This window comes from Geospiza fortis, unplaced genomic scaffold (genome assembly GCF_000277835.1).
Source record: "Geospiza fortis unplaced genomic scaffold, GeoFor_1.0 scaffold450, whole genome shotgun sequence".
NCBI lineage: Eukaryota > Metazoa > Chordata > Aves > Passeriformes > Thraupidae > Geospiza > Geospiza fortis.
The window spans coordinates 2,016,953-2,036,681 of record NW_005054416.1 but is presented as its reverse complement, the minus strand read 5'-3'; the positions used below and the strand labels follow the sequence as shown (position 1 = coordinate 2,036,681).

The 19,729-nt window shown below is 55.1% G+C and overlaps 2 protein-coding genes across 2 annotated transcripts in view; one reads left to right on the top strand and one right to left on the bottom strand.

Moving 5' to 3' along the window:
• Positions 1-3,623, bottom strand: part of PTDSS2 (phosphatidylserine synthase 2) — a 34,028-nt gene extending 30,405 nt beyond the window's left edge. The window contains exon 1 of the mRNA XM_031061510.1: positions 3,466-3,623. Coding sequence (XP_030917370.1) covers positions 3,466-3,623 — 158 coding nt within the window. The remainder of the gene's footprint in view (positions 1-3,465) is intronic.
• An 86-nt stretch (positions 3,624-3,709) lies between these two features.
• ANO9 (anoctamin 9) lies at positions 3,710-18,130 on the top strand. Its single transcript, XM_014309259.1, has 25 exons — positions 3,710-3,782; positions 7,428-7,493; positions 7,679-7,795; positions 8,041-8,177; positions 8,461-8,510; positions 8,761-8,819; positions 9,013-9,095; positions 9,783-9,917; positions 10,017-10,113; positions 10,334-10,394; positions 11,175-11,257; positions 11,505-11,609; positions 12,292-12,456; positions 12,538-12,574; positions 13,042-13,153; positions 13,321-13,378; positions 13,543-13,640; positions 13,782-13,948; positions 14,332-14,484; positions 14,706-14,853; positions 15,306-15,416; positions 15,511-15,604; positions 15,701-15,813; positions 17,180-17,299; positions 18,103-18,130. Exons 1-25 carry the CDS (start codon positions 3,777-3,779, stop codon positions 18,128-18,130), a joined length of 2,403 nt encoding a protein of 800 aa, XP_014164734.1. The 5' UTR covers positions 3,710-3,776.
• The last annotated feature ends 1,599 nt before the right edge of the window (positions 18,131-19,729 follow it).

The following is a 19,729-nucleotide window of genomic DNA, read 5'->3' as shown; positions in this document are numbered from 1 at the left end:
CGGTAATTAAACAAAATGTTTAAACAAAATATTTAAACACAATGTCTGCGTTCCGCGCAGAACCCTCAACAAAACGCCGGAATAAAAGTGTCCTTTGCCAGGCTGCCGTGCGGCCCTCGAACACCCCACGTTGGGTACCCCATCCCTGATGCCGTGGCTGTCCCGATTCCCGCGTCTTTGTGCGATGAAATGTTCAGTACCTGTTAAATGTGTGCGTTTTGCTGGCGAAATAAAATGTGTTTTGCTTGGCCAAAGTTTTTGTTCCCACCCGGAGGGTCTGGCCAGGGCTGGGTGTGCTCGCAGGGTGCCACTGTGCCCTTGGATCTGAAGAATTCTAAAATCCCTCAGCCCTTCCCAAATTACCTTGGTCAGGCTCCTCATCCGGAATGTGCCACGCTGATCCCGGACGGCAGGCAGGGAGCTCCGGCTTTCTAGAAAGATCTTGGCATGGCAGCAAGCTCCAGGAATACTGTGTGGAGGGAAGGCAAAGTCCTGTGGGAGCAGAGAAATGAAACAGGGAAGGAAATTAGTGGAAACATTTACAGGATGGCAAATAATGAAGACAAGCTTTAAAGGTCCCTTCCCACTCACAGCTCTTCCATGGTTCTGTGGAATATTGAAAGGGGGCAGGGTTAGATGGGACATTGGGAAGAAATCCTTCCTTGGACGGTGCTGAGGCCCTGGCAGAGGTTTCCCAGGGAAGCTGTGGCTGCCCCTGGATCCCTGGAAGTGTCCAAGGTCAGGCTGGACAAGGCTTGGAGCAGCCTGGGATAGTGAAGGTGTCCCTGCCCATGGCAGGGGGTGGCACTGGACAGGCTTGCATGTCCCTTCCAATCCCAAGCACTCCAGGATTCTGGGATTCTGTGGAATTACGGATCCGGCCACAGGAGGGCAGGAGCGGGCCGGGCGAGGAGCAGGCAAGCGCCAGCTGAACACAGCGCTGGGACAGGTAAAGGACATCTCTGATAAAGGACATCTCTGTCTGCGGCACAATCCCCCCTCCGGCCTAAAGCACTCTCCTGCACATCCCACTATGATTCTTGAGAACTGGAGGGCACTCACCTCGTTCCAAGAGATCGCAGAATATCCCGAGTTGGCAGGGATCCATAAGGTTCGGCCAGTCCAGCTCCTGCCCGGACACCACAACAATCCCATTATGTGCCTGAGAACATTGCCAAACGCTCCTGGAGCTCCAGCAGCCTTGGGGCCGTGACCATTCCCTGGGGAGCCTGCTCAATGCCCGACCACCCTCTGGGGGAAAGCACCTTTTCCTAATACCCAATCTAAGCCTTCCCTGCTTGGAATGAGCACACAGTACTTTAATTACAAGCAGGGTTTCACCCCAAGCCACATCCTCTGCTCTAACATTGACTGTAGCTCCAGAGATACCCACGGATCCAAACAGATGAGGATTTGGGTGAAAACACCCCCAGCTTTGAGAGAACACAGATATCTGCTGCCATTTTAGCACCATCCTGATTCAGTGCCGCCCTGTCCAAAAGCATTGCTGCCAGGCAGAGGGTGGACAGGCAGCCTCTATCCAGCCGCAGTGGTTTCACACACAAAACCCTTCAGCAGTCTCCTCTCAGGTGGGAATTACCATCTCTACATCCAGCCAGGACCAACAGCTCAGGGAGCACTCCTGGAGCTTCCCTGTCAGTGCTCAGTGCAGGTAAAATTGCTGCCCAAAGCAGCTGGAGTCCAGTGGGTTCAGGTGTGTGACCAACACAGCAGCCACAGAGCTGATCACATCCTAAATAATTTCCTCTGCTCCCACGGGGTTCACATGGCTCCATCCCCAGTTTCAGCTTTTCCTGCTGCCGTATTCAGCCCCAGTCACCCGAGAGCAGCAAATGCAGGAGGGGAGAGAAGCACTGGAGGAGGAACAGCATCAACTTCCTCACCTGCCTTGCTGTAAATGCAGCTAAATCCCACCCAGGCAAAACCAAATTCCTCCTAAACAGGAGCAGCAGCAGCATGGTCTCCTCTGAGTGCCAGGAAAGATCCTGCAGGGGCTGGATACACCTCAGCCAGAGCTGACCTGCAGGCACAGACTCACCTTCCCCACTGGCTGTGACATCCGTGGGCTTTGGGAACTGCCACTGGGTGCATGATCTCCTGGGCTGTCCAGAGAGCTGAGCCCTACTCAGGGAGGAGAAGCAGGAGCACGGGAGGAGTGCCACAGCTGTTCCTCCCACAGATAACCCCATTTCCCTGGAGCACAGCAGCGCTCCCATTGCAAAGGCCTTTGCCCTGCTGGAAAGCACTGCCTGACAGGGCTTCACTCTCTCTGGGTAAACACACACACTCTCCCAGAGATACAGCCTGTTCTCTGCTCCCAGCTCATGGATCACCCCTGGAAGGCTAAAGGTCTGCCCACACCTTGGTTTCACACACAGCAGGATATTGGGAAGATAACTGTTTTATCCCCCCCAATAATCCCCAGGTCTGGTTTGGCACCTGTTCAAGGCACTTGGCAAAGCCACAGGGTGATGGTGGCTTAACTGGGAGCGCCACTCTGGAAACGCTGGCTGCCTTTCCTAGCAGAACACAGCTGGATTACCACCCCCAGCACTTGGTTTATTTTATAGCAGCCCACAGGAATGCTTTTGGAGGGCACAAGGGAATCCAGAGCAGTTATTGACCCTCCTGTTATTCCCAGGAAATGCTCTTCTTATTTGTAAATGAAAGCAACAACCTCCCCACCCCTCGAGAAAACAGGCAAGATCTGGCTTACACACAACCTTTTCACTCACTTTTTATAATAAGAGTTATTCTCTGTTCCAAGCCGTAGGTCCAGATGGGAGTTGATTCTTTCCCCCTGATCTGCTCAGGTGAGACCCTACCTGAACTTCTGCAGCCAGCTCCAGGGTCCCAGCACAGGAAGGACATGGACCTGTTGGGGAGAGTCCAGGGGAGGGACACCAAGTTGATCAGAGGGATGGAGCAGCTCGGCCATGAGGAAAGGCTGAGAGGATTGGGATTGCTCAGCCTAGAGAAGGCTTCAGGGTAACCTGATTGCCCCTTCCAGTACCTGAAGGAAGCCAGCAAGGAAGCTGGAGAGGGCTGGACAAGGACCTGGAGTGACAGGATAAAGGGAATGGCTTCCCACTGCCAGAGGGCAGGGTTGGATGGGATATTGGGAAGAAATTCTTTCCAGTGAGGGTGCTGAGGCCCTGGCACAGGGTGCCCAGAGAACCATGGAAGTGTTCAAGGTCAGGCTGACAGCACCATTACACATGGGAAGAAAACAGCACCCGACTCCCACAGCTGTTTTACCAACCAGTGAGGTGTCAAGAGGAGATTTCTAGAGCTTTCCAGAGCTCCTGTTAGTATCTCCTTTTGGCCAGTTTATGGCACCTCTGGGGGATGTCACAGGGTGCCACACACAGCGCTGGCACCACGAGGGGCAGAGGGGAAAGCAGCAGCGCCCTGGAGCTGGCAGGAGGAGCTCGGCACTGTTACCTGTGTGGGGCGGTTCTGGGCTTGCCACTCCTCTGGGCGAGGGTGAAGGGCAGCTCCCTCACCTCCTCCCGATATCTGCCCACTGCTAGGCACAGGCAGCTCCCTCCCAAGGCAGGCACGAGTGCCACACGGAAGTCACAGCACCACTCGGTGCACATGAGACCTCTGAGACCTCGGGCCAAGGAGCTGGGGAAGGAAACCACAGCCTGAGAGAGGCCAGGAGCCTCCAGCCCATCCTGCACGCCAGCCCTCTCCTCAGGGATCTGCCCCGAGGGGACAGAGGGGCACCGAGGAAGGCTCTCCACTTCACCATGCAGGTAGGAACAGAAACTGCCCTGATATTCCCAGGATTCTGCTTTTCAGCACCTCTGAGCATCTGTGGCTTGGAAACACAGGACACACTAACCTCTAATCTCTACCACTCACCTGCTTTCAGCCTTTAAGGTACAAAATTCCTGCCACAGGTGTGTGACAGGGAAAGCAGAGTGTGCTGCTGGTCCCATGCACCATCCCAAGGTGCAGTGGGGTCACACTGGCCCCCCATGTTGGTCCCAGAGCACGGATCAGGGAAGGATGGTATGGATAGAGCTTATTTAAACCTAGGAATGAGCAGAGGTGACAGCCCCAGGCGTTCCAGCAGCACCTAGAATACAGCAAGGGCAGAGGGGGAGCTGTGATCTTTTTCTTCTCTAATTTGGAAGAAAAGATGTGGGTTTTTTCCCTGGGGAAAGCCAGGCAAACTCTCCAAATTCAGGGCAGATAGTAAAGGTACAGCTCTGTCTGTGCAAGCAAAGGCTGTCCCACTTCTCAGCAAGCCATGGGCTAAGGTGGAAGTGCTCCAAGGGAAGCTGAGTAAGAAACATCCTGGAGATAAAACCAATTTGATCATCTCAGTGTGGGTGAGGGAACCACCCAACCCCACACCAATCCACGACTGGAAAGGAAAACAAGGATGCCAGATCCTATCCAGGTCCTTGTCCCGAGTTACTCACACTGGTGACTGTGCACACAGCCCAAGGGTGCCTGTGGCCATTCCCAGAAGGAATTCTCAGGGCAGTGGGTAACCTGGCCAGGGACAAGGACCAGTGGTACACCTTGGAGGCATAGAAACCCTTTTCAGTATGGATATTCCTGCTTCCCATTGTGCCAGTCACTTTTACACCTTTGCACAGCGGCACCTCCACATCCTGTTCCACAGGGCAGGAAGGAGTGAAACTGAAACTGTCCTTCCCAAGAGCAGGGATAGAGCCCAGGGTTCGTACAACCACTGCAGAGCCCAGGTGGCCTTCCCTGCACCTGATCCCACTGCCCTGCGAGGCCAGAGCACAGCACCACTGTCAGACAGCATCCCTAATTCCCAGGAAAAAACAATTACTTGTGAGAGTAGCAGTGATCCTAAGTCCCTGCCCTCTGAGGCTATCCCTGCCTTCCCATCAGGGACTGCAGCAGCAGGACAAGGGAGATAGCTTCAAACTGCCAGAGGGCAGGATTAGATGGGATATTGGGAAGAAATCCTTCCCTGGGAGGGTGGTGGAGCCCCGGAATAGATTTCCCAGAGAAGCTGTGGCTCTCCCATCCCCAGAAGTGTCCAAGGCCAGGCTGGAAAGGCTTGGAGCAACCTGGGCCAGTAGAAGGTATCCATGCTCATGGCAGAAGGTGAAACTGGACAGGCTTTAAGGTCCCTCTCACCCAAGCCACTCTGGGATTCTGGGATTCCATACACACCCCATATGGCCCCAAAAGCAAGCTGGGCACCTGCATGGCAGCCTGAGCCCCAGCAGCCACTGGGATGAATCCAACATCCCGTTTGTGAGCCCACCTTGGTAACCTCCCAGCCTCCTCCCAAGGAAGTGGATGGGCTGGCTAGGATGCTCAGATGCCCAAGCAGGACCATCCCTACAGGTGTTGGAGTTGGGAGCCACCTGGGAACAGAAGGTGTGATGCCAGCAGGTCCCTTCACCTCATCTTAAGCTTTACTGAGGACAGCAGCAGCAGGAGAAGTGTGCCAAGGTGGCATTAGGAACACCCCAAAATGTTCCCATACCCGAAGGATGCTTCCCCTCCACATCTATCTGCAAGATCACGGGTGGTACTGGCAGGGAATTGCTGCAGGATGAGGCTGGTGCACATGGGGGCTGAGAGAAACCAGCCAGGCAGGAATGAGCCAACACAACAGTGGAGAGTGTGCCAGGCCAGATCCATGCCAGCATCAGAGCACTGGCAGTGGGCAGATCCCTGAGAGGTTCCCACCCCCTCTCCTGTGCCCAGAGAGAGGCTCAGACTGGGATACAGGGAACTGCTGTACCCATCCTGCCCCCCACACCTGGCTAGAGCAGATGACAGCACCAGAATCCTGGTGCCTCTTGCTGTGATCTGGGGTACCTTTTATCCAAGAGAAGTTCTGGCTCTGGTTACAACAGCACCTCTGGGGGACAGCATCCCTCTTCTCAAGCCTTCCCACTTCTCATTGTTGTCAGTCAGTCTCCTCACAGCTCCTGTGCTCTGGCTGATCCATGTGAGCGAGCATCTGGCAGAATATCTCAGCCCTTTCCTCATCCCGGCCTCTCTGCCCCCATGGCCTCATTCTCCAGTGAAAGCTCGGGATGCAGATCTTACATCAGGGCACAGTTGCACCACCATAGCTCTGCTGCCAAGATTACAGCTGGAGGAACTCGTCTGGCTGGCTGCTCTTTTAGGTCACAGTGTCTCTGGTGACACCAAGTGACAGTATTCCCATCCTTGGAACTCCCATTCCCCTTCCCGCTGCGGTGCTGCATCACCTTCCCTCGGGAACAGCGGCGTAACTGTGGGGACACACCACAGATCACACCAAAGGGTGGAAAAACCCCCACAGGGGCAGCTGATGGCTCAAGCTGAAGGAGAGCAGGCTTAGATGGGATACTGGGAATAAATTCTTCCCTGTGGGGTTGCTGAAGCCCTGGCACAGGGAAGCTGCGGCTGCCCCATCCCTGGAAGTGTCCAAGGCCAGGCTGGAGCAACCTGGCCTAGTTGAAGGTGTCCCTGGGGGGACTGGATGGTGTGAAGGTCCATTCCAACACAAACCACTCCATGATGTTTGCTTTGTGCTCCCCCACATCTGCACCCTTGGGTGTCTGAGTGTAATTACCTGTACCCAGGAAGGTGGGAGCTGCACAGCTGCTCTCTCCAGAGCCACTGACACACAGGAGGAGAACAGGCAAAAGCCAGAGCTCAAGCAGTGCTTGGACAACACTCCTAGGCACACGGATGCTTGAGGTGGTCCTGTGCAGGGCCAGGAGCTGGATTCAATTATCCTTGTGAGTCCCTTCCAACTTAGGATACTCTATGATTTTATGATCTGCAGCTCATCCTCCCCTCTCTGTCCCTTGGCTGCAGCCTGAGGTATCCAACAGGTTTTCCAAGGAATTTTTTCACCTGCTTTCCTGTAGAGTTGTGCCAGCCTCCAAGTGTCTGTGCTCCACTCTCCCTTTACCGGAATTTAAAACTACCTTCCCCCACCCTCCCCAAAAAAACCCAAAAACCTGTGACCTATCTGACAGGAACAACTGACAAATGGAAAAGGCTGATTAAAGTCTGTAAAATCCACTGTAGCATGAAGAGAGAGGGTGAAAGGTAAACATTTCCCAGTGCAAATATCAGGGCATCAGGTGAAAGAGCTGAGAGAGGTTTTTTCTCCTGGTCCAGATCCCTCACAGCCCCAGGGCACAGTTGGGCATGCTGAGTTCTAGGGGAGGCTGCACACCCTCCCAGGGCAGCAGTGCCTGCAGCATTCCTAAACACAAATCCCTGGCTGGCTTGGCCAGACCCCAAACTGGTGATCAGGAGCATGTGGGAGAATGTTTCACACAAACTGCTCTTGCCTTCTTCCCTGGGCATCTCTTGGAGGCTGCTGGAAGAGGAAAACACAGGATCTCCCAGGGAGCCTGCTGAAGCCTTCCCTTCACTGGTTTTCTTTTCACCAGGATGAAATTCTGCTGACTCCCTGCAGGGAATCCCCTGCTGAGGACACAGACTCCTTTGCCTCCCCGGTAAGCTCTGCTCCTTCTGCATCTGCAGCCCAGCTCAGAGAGGGGACAAATCCACATTTCCCCTGCTCATTCCCAGCTCCCCTCCACACAGCCACAATGGGGGTCCAAACCTCTAAAGGCTGGAGCTGGGAAGGAGAGCTCTCAGTTTTCCATCCCTAATAACTCCCTGCTGGTTTTGTGGGCAGAATGAAGATAAATGGGATTTTGTCCTGGTGAGTGACATCCATGAAATGGGCAGTGAAAAGGAGATCAAGAGGAAGAAGTTCCTGGATGAGTTGAGCAAGAAAGGCTTCACCATCAAGGTGAGAGGCTCTGGGAGGAAAAGGCAGGAGATACTTGGCCTGACTTGGGCTCCTACATCCCAGGAAATGGGAGAGGCCTGAACCATTGAGCTGTTCACTACATCAGAGCTGGAAAATGACCCACTTGCTCAACCAGCAGAGAAAGACCCCAGCCCCAGGACTCACACAGCCCCCAGCCCTTACAGCTCTGGCTCTTCCCTGCCTCTCTGGCTCTGTTTTAACAGCCCTTCTCTTCCCCTCACCAGAAAATTGAGGACACAAAGCTCTTTTATGGAGTCCGTGCCCCACCGCACATCTTCTGGAAATACCAGTGTCTCCTTACGAACCCCAACAGCAGGCAGCAAAACTCCAGTGCCTACCAGGATGTCCCAGTGACCACCAGGTGGGTGCTGAGCTCATTTCCAGCCTCCTGCAGTCACTGTTCTCCACACCAGCATCCATTTTCCAGCTCAGTTCACAGCTGTCCCAGACTTTTCATTTTCCACAGAACCTTCCTTTGCCTCCCACGTGCAAACCTAATGGCTTCTCACTGCCCACATTTCTCCTTCCCTTGCTTCCCTGGATTTTAGTGCACACCTTCTCACTTCTCTGCCCTGTTTTCCTGAACCACACAACACAAGTCTGTATCCCAGAGCAGCCTTTAAGCAGAGTTTCTCCTTGTTCAGGATTCGGGTCGTGCACTTCATCCTCCAGAACACTGTGACGTCCGACTTAGGTAAGGGAACGGGGATCACAGGGGTGATGCTCAGCCTGGATCTGCAGGAAGAATCCTGCCCAAGAATCCTGGGCACTGGCATCCCAGCTGCCTTGCCATCCTGGGGAGAGCAGAAAAGGGGGAGCTCAGACAAGTCAATTTGCTGCTGCATTCAGAGGCTGGGAGATTTGGACTGCAGGAACCAGCAGTTCCTCTGTTCTGTTTCCCCAAAACCCTAAGCTTAACCCTGTCCCTTCTGCCCTGCTCCCAGAGAAGCTGCATGACCTGATGAAGAAGAAGGTGTTTGAGGCAGCCTTTCCCCTGCACAAGGTGAGGCTGGGCACACAGTGCCTGGGTGGGAAATCCAGGAGAGATGGAGGAGCAGGGTGTGGGTGACTGGGGCTGCACCAAGAGCTCGCTGGGTGAAGGGCACAGCAAAGCTCCTGGCAGCTTCCCAGCAGCTGGGCAGGGCACTAAGGGTGCCCTGATGTTCCTGCATCCAACCAACTTCTCTGCTCTCCAGAAAGAAGAGATAAGGGAAATACTAAAGAAGAAGTGGGCTCGCTGGAGAGTTCTATTTAAGGAACAGCCAATTGAGCAGATCAGGTAACACAGGCACAAGAGGCAGATCTTTCTAACCAGGAGGTCCCACTTGAAACCCAGAGAGCTCAATGCCCTTTGCCAGGTTCCTGCATTGTCTTAAAAACCATTAGTTTGAACCTGGCTCTTCTCAGAAGCACTGGGCTGCCTCTGCAGCTTCCAAAGCTCTTAGCCTGAGGGTTATCCCTGTGGCTCCATCTGCTAATCCTGCAGCATCAAACAACCCCCTCGTCTCTGAGGACTGTAATGAACCTGTTTGGTTTCCAGCCACATTCAGAAGGCAGAAGAGGTGGGAATGGAGCATCAGTGCTGCACAGCCAGCCCGAGGCTGAACTCGGGGCAGTAAAGGCAACATGGGGCTCCTACAACCACATGAAATCCCAGGAAAGAACACAGCTCTTGTTTCTGAAAACTAACTCTGTGGGCAGGGGAGGGAGGGCAAAAAGAATGTTACTTTATAAACCTGCCAGAGGGCTCAGGTAGAGAGGGGAGATCTTACAATAGAGGTGCACCTCTGACAGCTGGCACAGGATACAGGGCTCCAAGGCCCTCAGTAGGTAATTTCTTATCCATGACTCCAACCTGCTCTCCCCACCATGAAAACTGAGATATTGCCACCATGGGCATTTTCTAGTGACTCCCAAAATCTGATCTCCTTTCTGGCTGCAACTCCCACCTCACCTTTTCTCCTAGGTGCTATTTTGGAGAGAAGGTGGCCTTGTACTTTGCCTGGCTGGGCTGGTACACCTACCTGCTGATTTTTGCTGCCGTGGCTGGGCTGGCAACCGTGGCAGCTGGGGCTACTGTTTTCAGCTCCAGCCAGGTGAGGTAAGGCCCTTGGGAACGCCAAATGCACATCCCATCCAGCTCTGCAGGTGGCTCTGAGGCACCCTTGTCCCCCTTGGCTTCTCTTCTCCTTTCTTCCAGCAAGGAGATCTGCGATGCCAACAACACCATCATGTGCCCGCTCTGCGACCAGAACTGCTCGTTCTGGCTCCTCTCTGACACCTGCACCTATGCCAAGGTAGGGAACCCCCTTTCCAGGGCAGGGTGAAGGTAAAGGATGGGGAAACACTCCCAGCTCATGCTGTTCCCACATCACTAAAAAGAAGCCCCACCCCAGATCGTTTTGCCCTCCTGTAGCACCTTTACCTGTCTCGGGGGAGATGAGCATGCCAAGACCCCGAGGTACCACAGCCCCTGCACCTCAATGCCCCATCACACTCTTCCTTCCTCTCTTGCAGGTCACTCACATGATTGATAATGAGGCCACGGTGGTGTTTGCCATGTTCATGGCCATCTGGGGTAGGTGTCCATGCCTGGGTGCCCAGCACACGTGGTTGGGAGAGGGAGTAGAAGTTAGAAAAAGGAACACCAACTCAGCTTCACCTTTGGGAGGGGTTTATATCTCCTCCACTTCCAGACACAGCAAGAGACAAAACCACCCTGGTGATATCCTCCAGCTCCCCAAATATTCCTTACCTGAAGCCTGTCCTACCTGAAACTTCTGCTCAGCATAGCCTCCCCAAAGGCACCCAGCAATTGTCCAGCAGCTGCCTATAAACGGCCACGACCTCATATTTGCTGTGGGATGATGGGATCCCATCACTGCCTTAGTTACAAACCCATCTGGCTTTTCCACAGCCCGTTCCCTGACCAGCCACCTCGGGAGTGGGCTGGGTGTCCCACCTGAAAAGCCATGGCACAGTCCTGAGTGTGTCCATGGGCTGGATACAAATGTCCATCCTTTTAACATAAGGGTGGTTGGAATTGGAGAGGTGTAGCCTTGCCAGGGAGAAGTGCAGGACACCTATTCCACCTGAAAAGTGACTTATCCCAAATTCCCTCTGGACACAGTAGACCAGGCCAGTGAACGCTCACCTGCACCATCCCTGTTCCCTCACTGCTGCCTGTCCAGGGCCCTTCCAGGTCACCAAGGCACAGAGGGGACTGCCTGTCCATGGGCCAAGGGCAGACCAGGCTGGTTTGCCATCAGGTTGGATGTGATGTGACTCTCTGGGACACAGAGGGGTGGCATTCAGAGCCATTCCTAAGTGTCACTGCACTTTCTCCTTCCCAATCCAGCCACTGTATTCCTGGAGCTGTGGAAGAGGGAGAGAGCCAATGTGGTCACCAGCTGGGAACTGTACGGGTGGGATGAGGAAGAGGTGAGGACATCATCTTTCCTGCTCAGTGCTCCCCCTTTCAGGGCAGGAGTCGCCTGGATCTATAAAAGACACATCGGAGGAGTCCCAGACAGAACTCAATCTGGCTTGGCCTGATTGTGGGTTGGGCGCTCACCCTTGTCCTGCTCCAGCACTGCTGATCCCGTATGTCCCCTGACACAAGGGGCACAAAGCACTGCTGGGTCCTTTCTTTCCCATTTTTAACTTTAATTTTTTTTATTTTTTGAAGGAGGAGCTGGCTCTGCAGCTGATCAATAACTCCCAGCACGAACCCCGGCTGTACCAGCACTCCTACCTGCGCAGTACCATCGTCCTCATCTTGGCCCTGCTGATGGTACGTGCCAGCTGACAACGGGAACGTTCGGTTTAAGGGCACATGGACAAAGGAGCAAAGGCACAGATCAGGTTTTTGGGACACTTCCATGCCTATCACAAAGATCCTGGGGCTTCCTCATGCTCACACCTCACTGTGCTGACAGCAGGGGCCACGCACCTTTGGGAACAGGGGCTGAAGGCTCTGCTCTTGCAGCGAGGATCAAGGCAGTGACATGGAGAGCAGGAAGAGGCAAATCCCAATGCACTTGTCCCTGCTGTGGGTCAGTGGAGACTGGCTCAGGTGGAGACATAGAATCCTGGAATCACAGAATGTTAAGGCTTGGAAGGGACCTTATCTAGTCCCAAGCCCCATGCCGTGGGCAGGAACACCTCCCACTACTCCAGATTGTTCAAGTCCTTGAACACTGCCAGCATTGGGGCATTCACAACATCCCTGGGGAGCCTGTTCCAGTATCTCCCCACCCTCACAGGGAAGAATGTCTCCCTAACATCCAGCCTAAATTTCCCCTCCTTCAGTTGGTACCTGTTACTCCCTGTCCCATCACTACACGAACTTGTCAGCCTGCACCGAAGGCCCTGGTTTGCCTTTGAGGCCTCCTCCAGGGCCCTCCTGAGGGCACCATCGGGGCGATGGAGCACTGCCCTGGGTGGCTCCTGAGCCCTCCCGTCCCTCCCCACAGATCATGGTGCTGATTGGCATTGCCCACGCACTCGTCATCTACCGGGCGATGGCCGTGGCGGTGTTCACGCAGAGCAACACGAGCCTGCTGAGCAAGCACGCCGACATCGCTGCCGTGATGACGGGGGCCGTGCTGCACTACCTCACCATCGTCATCATGACCAAGGTGGGGAGAAACACGGCCTGCCTGGCAGCATTTCCCCATGGCCATCTTCCCCCCCGCTCATCGTATCCCTCTGTCCTGCAGGTCAACTGGAACGTGGCCCTCTTCCTCTGCAACCTGGGTAAGGGAAATGGGGTGTGTCCCACCTGCAGCGCCCAGCCAGCCTCCCAGCCCCTTCCCTCCCTCCACCAGCACAAGGCAGTTCCCAGGCAGCTCCAGACAGGGGAGCACGCAGCCCCCCAGCACACACTCACCTGTGCCCACATGCTGCCCCCAGCCAGCTTTGCAGGGACAGTTGCCCTACAAGGCTGAGACCTGGCATGAGCAGGAAGCCACCCCAGCTCCAGGAGAGGTCACAACATGAAATTCCTCTCAGCTCTAAGGCCCTTTCTCCCTCAGCTCATGGCTCTGAGGGACCCCCCTGCTCGGCTTGACTTACCTCCCTCAGAGGGCTCAGGTGGAGGGCAGGGAAGACTTCATGAGTGACAGATGCCCTTTGGACCTTCAGAGATGTGGTGGCACCCATGGGGGAGCAGGGCAAGGTCCCACTGCTCTGACCAAGCCCCTGGGCATTGTTCCCTTTCCTAGAGAAACCACGGACCTTCTCTCAGCAGGAGAACAGCTTCACCGTGAAGATCTTCCTCTTTCAGTTCTTCACACACTTCTCCTCGCTCATCTACATCGCCTTCTTCCTGGGACGGTGAGTGGAGAACACCGGGCAGCCAGGGTTTGGGATGGCTGTTCCTTACTCTCCCCAGGGTGTACGGACAGCCCAGCCCCTCCGCCCTCCCCACCAGGCACAGGGACCCCATCTGGGACTCAGGAGGGCCATGACCCCATGGGTGTCACTGTTGCTTCCTTGCTCAGGGTCAATGGCCACCCAGGGCACTACGTGCGCATCGCTGGCCACTGGAGGCTGGAGGAGGTGAGGCACCCACTGACCCCACAAAAAACCCCTCCTCTTCCTTTCACTACTGCCCAGGGAGCCTCTGGGAAGCTCAGCTTTCTCCCATAGCACCTTCCAAAGGGTCCCTCGGGCCCACCCCCCCTGCTTGCAGGGCACTACCCCTGTCTTGTTGTCCCCTCCAGTGCCACCCTAGCGGCTGCATCACCGACCTCTTCATCCAGATGGCTGTCATCATGGTGCTCAAGCAGACCATCAGCAACATCATGGAGTATCTCATCCCGTAAGCTCCCCACAATGGCACTTTCCATGGAGAGGAACCCTGGTCTTCTTCCTTTTCCCCTTCCTCCAGGGATGTGCTGGCAGCAGCCCAGCCCTGCTGTCCTCTGCAGGCAGCCACACAAATCCCTCTCTCCCACTGCAGCTTGATATCCCACCAGCTACGGAAGAAGAAAAAGCACCCCCAGAGGAGAAGTCTGATGTTAGGAGAGGAGGAGGAGGCAGAGGACCCCTGCAAAAGGCAGTGGCTGAATAACTATGAACTCAACGAGGTCAACGTCTTCAGCTTGTTCAACGAGTACCTGGAGATGGGTATGTGGGGCAGATCCTTGGCTGGGGAGTGATGGATGCCAGGGAGTCCATACACAATCAAGGAGCCACAGTTCCACACCCAGCCCCGCTCTGAGAGCCTGGGACACCAAGATCATTCCCAAATGAGAGAACAAGAAACTATGCTAGCCTTTGGCCCTGCCTCAGACATCCTCCCCCTTCAGGGCCATGGCTGTAACCCTAGGGGTGTGCCTGTGCCTGGCTGGCTTAACTTTCCCCACAGATCCCACCCTCTGATATGGCTATCTCCCCTTCCACCCCTGCAAACCCCTCTGACCCAAGCCACAAAGCAGGACAAACTCAAGCAGAAGGGGACATCCCCTCTGTGGTGGCTCCACACCAGCACCTGTGTTTGCCCTCCACAGTGATCCAGTACAGCTTCACCACCATCTTCGCGGCAGCCTTTCCCCTGGCCCCGCTGCTGGCCCTCGTCAACAACGTCATCGAGATCCACATGGACGCCATCAAGATGATGCGGCTGCGCCGGCGCATGGTGCCCAGAAAGGCCAAGGACATCGGTGAGAGGGGTCCTGCCAGCACCAGCCTGAGCCCCCCACGGCCATGGGACAGCACAGGGAGAGCCATGAGTAGGAGAAGGACAAGCTGCTTAGACTCTGCCAGAGGCTGAAGCACAGCTTGGAGGCTCCTTCCTTGACCCGGCCATGCTGAAGCTGTCCCTGAGCTGGAATGGTGGCAGTGAGCTGGCAGAGGGACCTCACTGGCTGCTCCTCTCCCACAGGGATCTGGCTACAAGTCCTGGAGGCCATTGGCATCCTGGCTGTCATCGGGAATGGGCTGGTGATCGCCATCACCTCCGACTTCATCCCCGTGCAGGTCTACAAGTACATGTACAGCCCCTGCACGAGGGAGAACCACACCAGCATGGAGTGAGTTCAGTTCTGAAACAGTTCCTGACCACAGCATCCCCACAGTCCTGTCCCCACAGCCGTGTCCCCTCCTGCCTCAGTGCCACCACTGCAGGAGCACAAGACAGCTCAGCTGTCCCCCAGAGCAAGGTGGGGGATGAAAGGGGGAGCAGGGGAACATTCCCACATGGCCTCATCACATCATCCCTGTGGTGGGTAAACTGACTGGAAAGGGCAGTGTGTAACACTGGAGAGCTACAGGATTCCCAGGATGCAGGCACATGCTCTCTCCTGCCCTCTCCCTGTTTCTCCAAGCCTTGGCTGACTGACCCAGTTCACTCAAACTGGACAGAAACCTCTGAGCCCTCCACTTCCACCAGGCTTTGTGAAAGTGGGCAGTGAGAGCCCCAGGTGAGTTCTGCTTCCCCAGAACAGGAGGTACAATCTGTGCTCAACCCACTCCTTCCCCGCAGCTGCTCCACCGGCTACATCAACAACAGCCTCTCCGTGTTCCACATCCAGGACTTTGAGCCCCACACCAAGGTGCTGCCAGAATTTAAAGGGGAGCGGATCAAGGAGTGCAGGTAAGAGCAGCCCCCTGCCACCCCCTGTCCCTCACCGTGACACCCAGGCCAGAATGGAAGGGCCTGGGCTGGCACTGACGGAGCTGTGCTGCAGGTACCGGGATTACCGCAATGCTGACGACTACACCTACACCGTCCAGTTCTGGCACATCTTCGCAGCCCGGCTCGCCTTCCTCATCCTCTTCGAGGTGAGCACCCAGGGAGGCAGGAGAGGGCTGGGAAAGGGGGTGGATCTGTGCCTCGTGCCTGGGCTGGGACCCCCTGACTGCCTTTGCTTCCCACAGCACGTGGCTCTGTGCGTGAAGCTGATCGCAGCCTGGTACATCCCCGATGTCCCCCAGAGGGTCAAGAATAAAATTCTGACGGAAAAACACAACAATCTCCGTGATGAACTGAGGTGGGTAATGCCCTGGAAGGTGCCAGGGGTTGCCAGGTTTCAGGATCTCTCTGCTCTGGAGCCCTTCTTCCTTCAGAAAAAGAAAAGCCCCAAGTTAAAACAAGAAGCAATTTTGACCAGGGAAGGACTTGGTCTAATTTTTCCATCTAAACTTTGTTTAAAGAGAAAGGATTAAGTATTTCTGCAGGAAACAGAACCATTGTAGTGGTCCCAGTGCTGCTGTCCCATACTGCTCTGGGAAGGGCTCAGCCTGACCCCTCCCCATGGCCACCCTGTCCCAGCTGCCGCCCATAATCCCAATGGGAGCAGATAGTGGGGTTCAGGAAACACCTGCATCTCTGCTTGGAAAAAAAAATGTTTGCTAAGGAAGGCAGGAGCCTCCCTTGAAATAGAAAATGTCAACCCCCTCCCTCCAAATTATTATAATTTTGAAATTAACGGCCTCTGAGGCAAAGATATGGGAACAGGAGTAACAGTTCTTTACTAGGAAAACTAAAAATACAAATGTCATAGTACAAAAAAGAAAACAAAGCTCTCACAGGGTCAGAATACGACCTGACACCCTGTGGGTCAGGGTGCTGGTAGCAGTCCCATTAAATGGAGGCCACAGCCCTCCTGCAGTGCCAGCTGTGGTTCCTGTAGAATGGTGGAGTTTTCCTCTGAAGGTCCAGTGGTGGTGTAGATGGACGTTGGTCTTCCTCTGGGAATGCAGCGGAGAAGAAAGCTGCTTCTCTGGGAATCCAGTGGGGAAAAGGGGGGCTGTGGTTTTCTAAATCTCTGATTATATCCAGGCGGGAATGCTTGGCTCCTCCCCCTGGGCAGAGCATCTCCCAGTGGGGATGATGTAATTTTATCAATCATGCAGTGAGATTCAACGGCCCATTAACAGAAGATATTTCCCAGAGGGGGGATTGGTTGTGGAAGAGATAAAGAAAAGTGCCCAATTAACAGAAGATAACTGCCCCACCTCTAACAGATGGCAAATAGAATACACACCCCCACTAACATCTTTCAAACTAAGGCAACCTGTCATGGTTTGACACTGGCCAAACTCCAGGCACCCACAAAGGCCACTCACTCACCCTCCCCTGCCACAGCTGGGCAGAGGAGAGAAAATATTAGCACAGGGTTAATGAGTTGAGATAAGGACCAGAAGAAAACACTCCAGGGGCAAAACAGGCTCAACTTAGAAATACACAGTGAATTTATAACTAATAAAATCAGAGGAGGATAATGAGAAGTAAAATAAGCCCTTAAAAACACCTTTGCTTCCCCCAACCCTTCCCTCCTTCCCACCGACAGTGCAGGGGACAGGGCATGGGGGTTTTGGTCAGTTCATCACCTGAGGTTTTCTTCCACTGCTCAGGGAGATGAGTCCTTCCCCTGCTACACCGTGGGGTCCCTTCCCACAGGAGAGAGTTCTCTGCAACCCTCTCCACCACGGCTCCAATCTCACGAACAGGAATCCTCCCAAAACTGCTGCAATGTGAGTCCCTCCCACGGGCACACAGTCCCCCCAAAGCTGCTGCGGTGTGGGTCACTCTTCCATAGGCTCAGTCCTTTAAGGACAGGCTGCTCCAGCTTGGAAGCAGGGCCCCCTCTCTCCACCAGGTCTCCCCTGGATCACAGCCTCCTCCAGGCATCCACCTGCTCCAGCCTGGGCATCTCCTCCACGGGCTGCGGGTGGATCTCTGCATCCCTTGAGGATCCCCATGGGCTGCAGGGACACAGCTGCTTCACCATGGTCTCACCACAGTCTGCAGAGGAATCTCAGCTCCAGCGCCTGGAGCAGCTCTTCCCCTTCCTTCTGCACTGACCTTGGTGCCTGCATGTTTCCCTCACATGTTCTCACCTCCTCCTCTTCTCTGGCATGCAAAAAAACCCTGCGCCCTTTCTTTGTTTTGATTTTCTTCTTAAATACTTTATCAACATCTCCATCTCTAAGTGGCCCAGCCTTGGCCAGCAGCAGGTCCATCTTCAGAGCCATCAGGGATTGGCTCTGCCAGACAGGGAAGCTTCCAGCAGCTTCTCACAGAAGTCACCTCTGTGCCCCCACACTACCCAAAACCAGGCTGTGCAAAACCAACCCAACACCACACTGTCACAGCTTTCCATCTCTGCCTTCCTACTGACTGTGGGATTTCCCACAAACAGGGGCTCCCCACCAACAGCCTGTCATTCTTTCTCCATCTATTTTGGGGAAGAGGCCCCATTCCTACTGGGAGTGTTTTCCCACACCTCCCAGCTCAGACAGTTCCCTTCCCGACAGCCTCTCTCCTCTCTCCCCAGCACGGCAGAATACTCCACCGAGGTGTAGCCACCGCTCACCAAGGAGCAGGAGAACACGGACTCGAGCCCCTTTCCCAGCCTGGCAGTGCCAGCAGTGCCGGATGAACCTCAGAACACGGTGCCACATGTCCCACCTGGGACTGAGCTGGGAAGTGGTGACTAGACAGCGGCTTCCCAGGAGCAGGCTGCTCTCTGACTTGGGAAGGAGGATGCTGCGGCAGAGCCGGGATGTGCCTCCCCGGCACGGGGAGTGGCTGGGACAGAGCCATGGCGCTGGGGACAAGCCCAGGGGCAGCACCAGGATTGCTGTGCCGCAGGACATCACCTGGGCCCTCGTCACTCACTTCCTTAAGCACAGGAAACACCGCTTACCTCGTTCCAGGCTCCCTCTCCAGCCCTTTTGTTGCACTTTGGCCTCTTTTTCCACTGCCTTCCGTGACCTCCTCATTCTCGCACCACCGGGGCACTTGGGTCCCTGTTTCCCCGAACTCCTCCCCGTGTGTCACGGCTCCCACACGGCTGCAGCTCCGCCCTGCTGTCTCCATGGACGGGGCTCCACGGTCACCGGGAAAGTGCCGCTGTTATCTCGCCTTTAGCTCCGGGCTCAGCCGGGTCCTGAGAGCTGTTCCTGGCTCAGCAGCCACCAGCCATCGGTAAATAAATACAGCACCATCGTGGACAACTGCCTGGTATTGCTCCTGTCTTCCTCCTCTGCCACCCCAAATCATCCCCCCAAATCCTTTCCTTGTCTTAGTGGGGACAAAATCACAGCAGGTGGCAGCTGCAGTGCCCACTCTGAGGGTTGTGTGGGAGCTGGCTGGTGGGACACCAGGGTTTGGCCATGCACAGTGAGAACACAGCCTGGTAAACATGCCACGATAATGGAAATATCTGGGGAAATGGGGAAAACACAGCAAATCCCAAATGATAGGGTTATCCCACCTTTTCCTTTAGAGACATCACTACTGGCTGCCCTCCCTACTCCAGACAGAACGAGTTTGTCTGCAGCAGGAGCAGGGTGACACCCCAGGACTGGACAGGTGCCACAGCTCAGGGGGCTCTCACAGGGGACCCCAGAAGCAGAACTGGGGGGCAGCCCCCTCCTTTCCCACCGGTAGTGGCCCCAGCCTGGCTGGACACGACCCTGGCACTGCCCCTGTCCCATGAGGGTCCCGCCACGGACACTTCCCGAGGTGTCAGGCCAGGGGGCTGTGCCCTGGAGGTGACACACCCCAGGCAGGACTTAACCAGGGTTAACTCAGCCTCAAAACTTCACTCCCAAGAGCGAGGAAAACCACAAACAAGCCCACAGGGAAGAGAAAGGAGCTTGCTGAGCCCTCAGGCTTGTCCTGGTTTTGCACCATTGTGACCAAAACTGGATCTGCTCCTCCATATAACTTACCTACCACAGGGATAACCCTGATGGACAAGAAAGATCTTATCAGCTCTTGGTTTGCTCCCAAGCCTCCCCACACCCCTGCCACCCTTCACCATCCCACAAATTCAACAGATTTACACAGGATTTTCCAGCTGAGGCATCACAGTGTCCATGAGATGTGGGCAGCCCTCAAAAAAAGGCTGCTCCAATACCTGCTGCCCCAAACACACACAGCCAGTGGCTGCGGGG

Coding starts and splice junctions, on each gene's coding strand:
- ANO9 (XM_014309259.1), top strand. Junction 8,820..9,012: donor CAGCCTTTCCCCTGCACAAG/GTGAGGCTGGGC, acceptor TCTGCTCTCCAG/AAAGAAGAGATAAGGGAAAT. Junction 12,575..13,041: donor CCTCTTCCTCTGCAACCTGG/GTAAGGGAAATG, acceptor TCCCTTTCCTAG/AGAAACCACGGACCTTCTCT.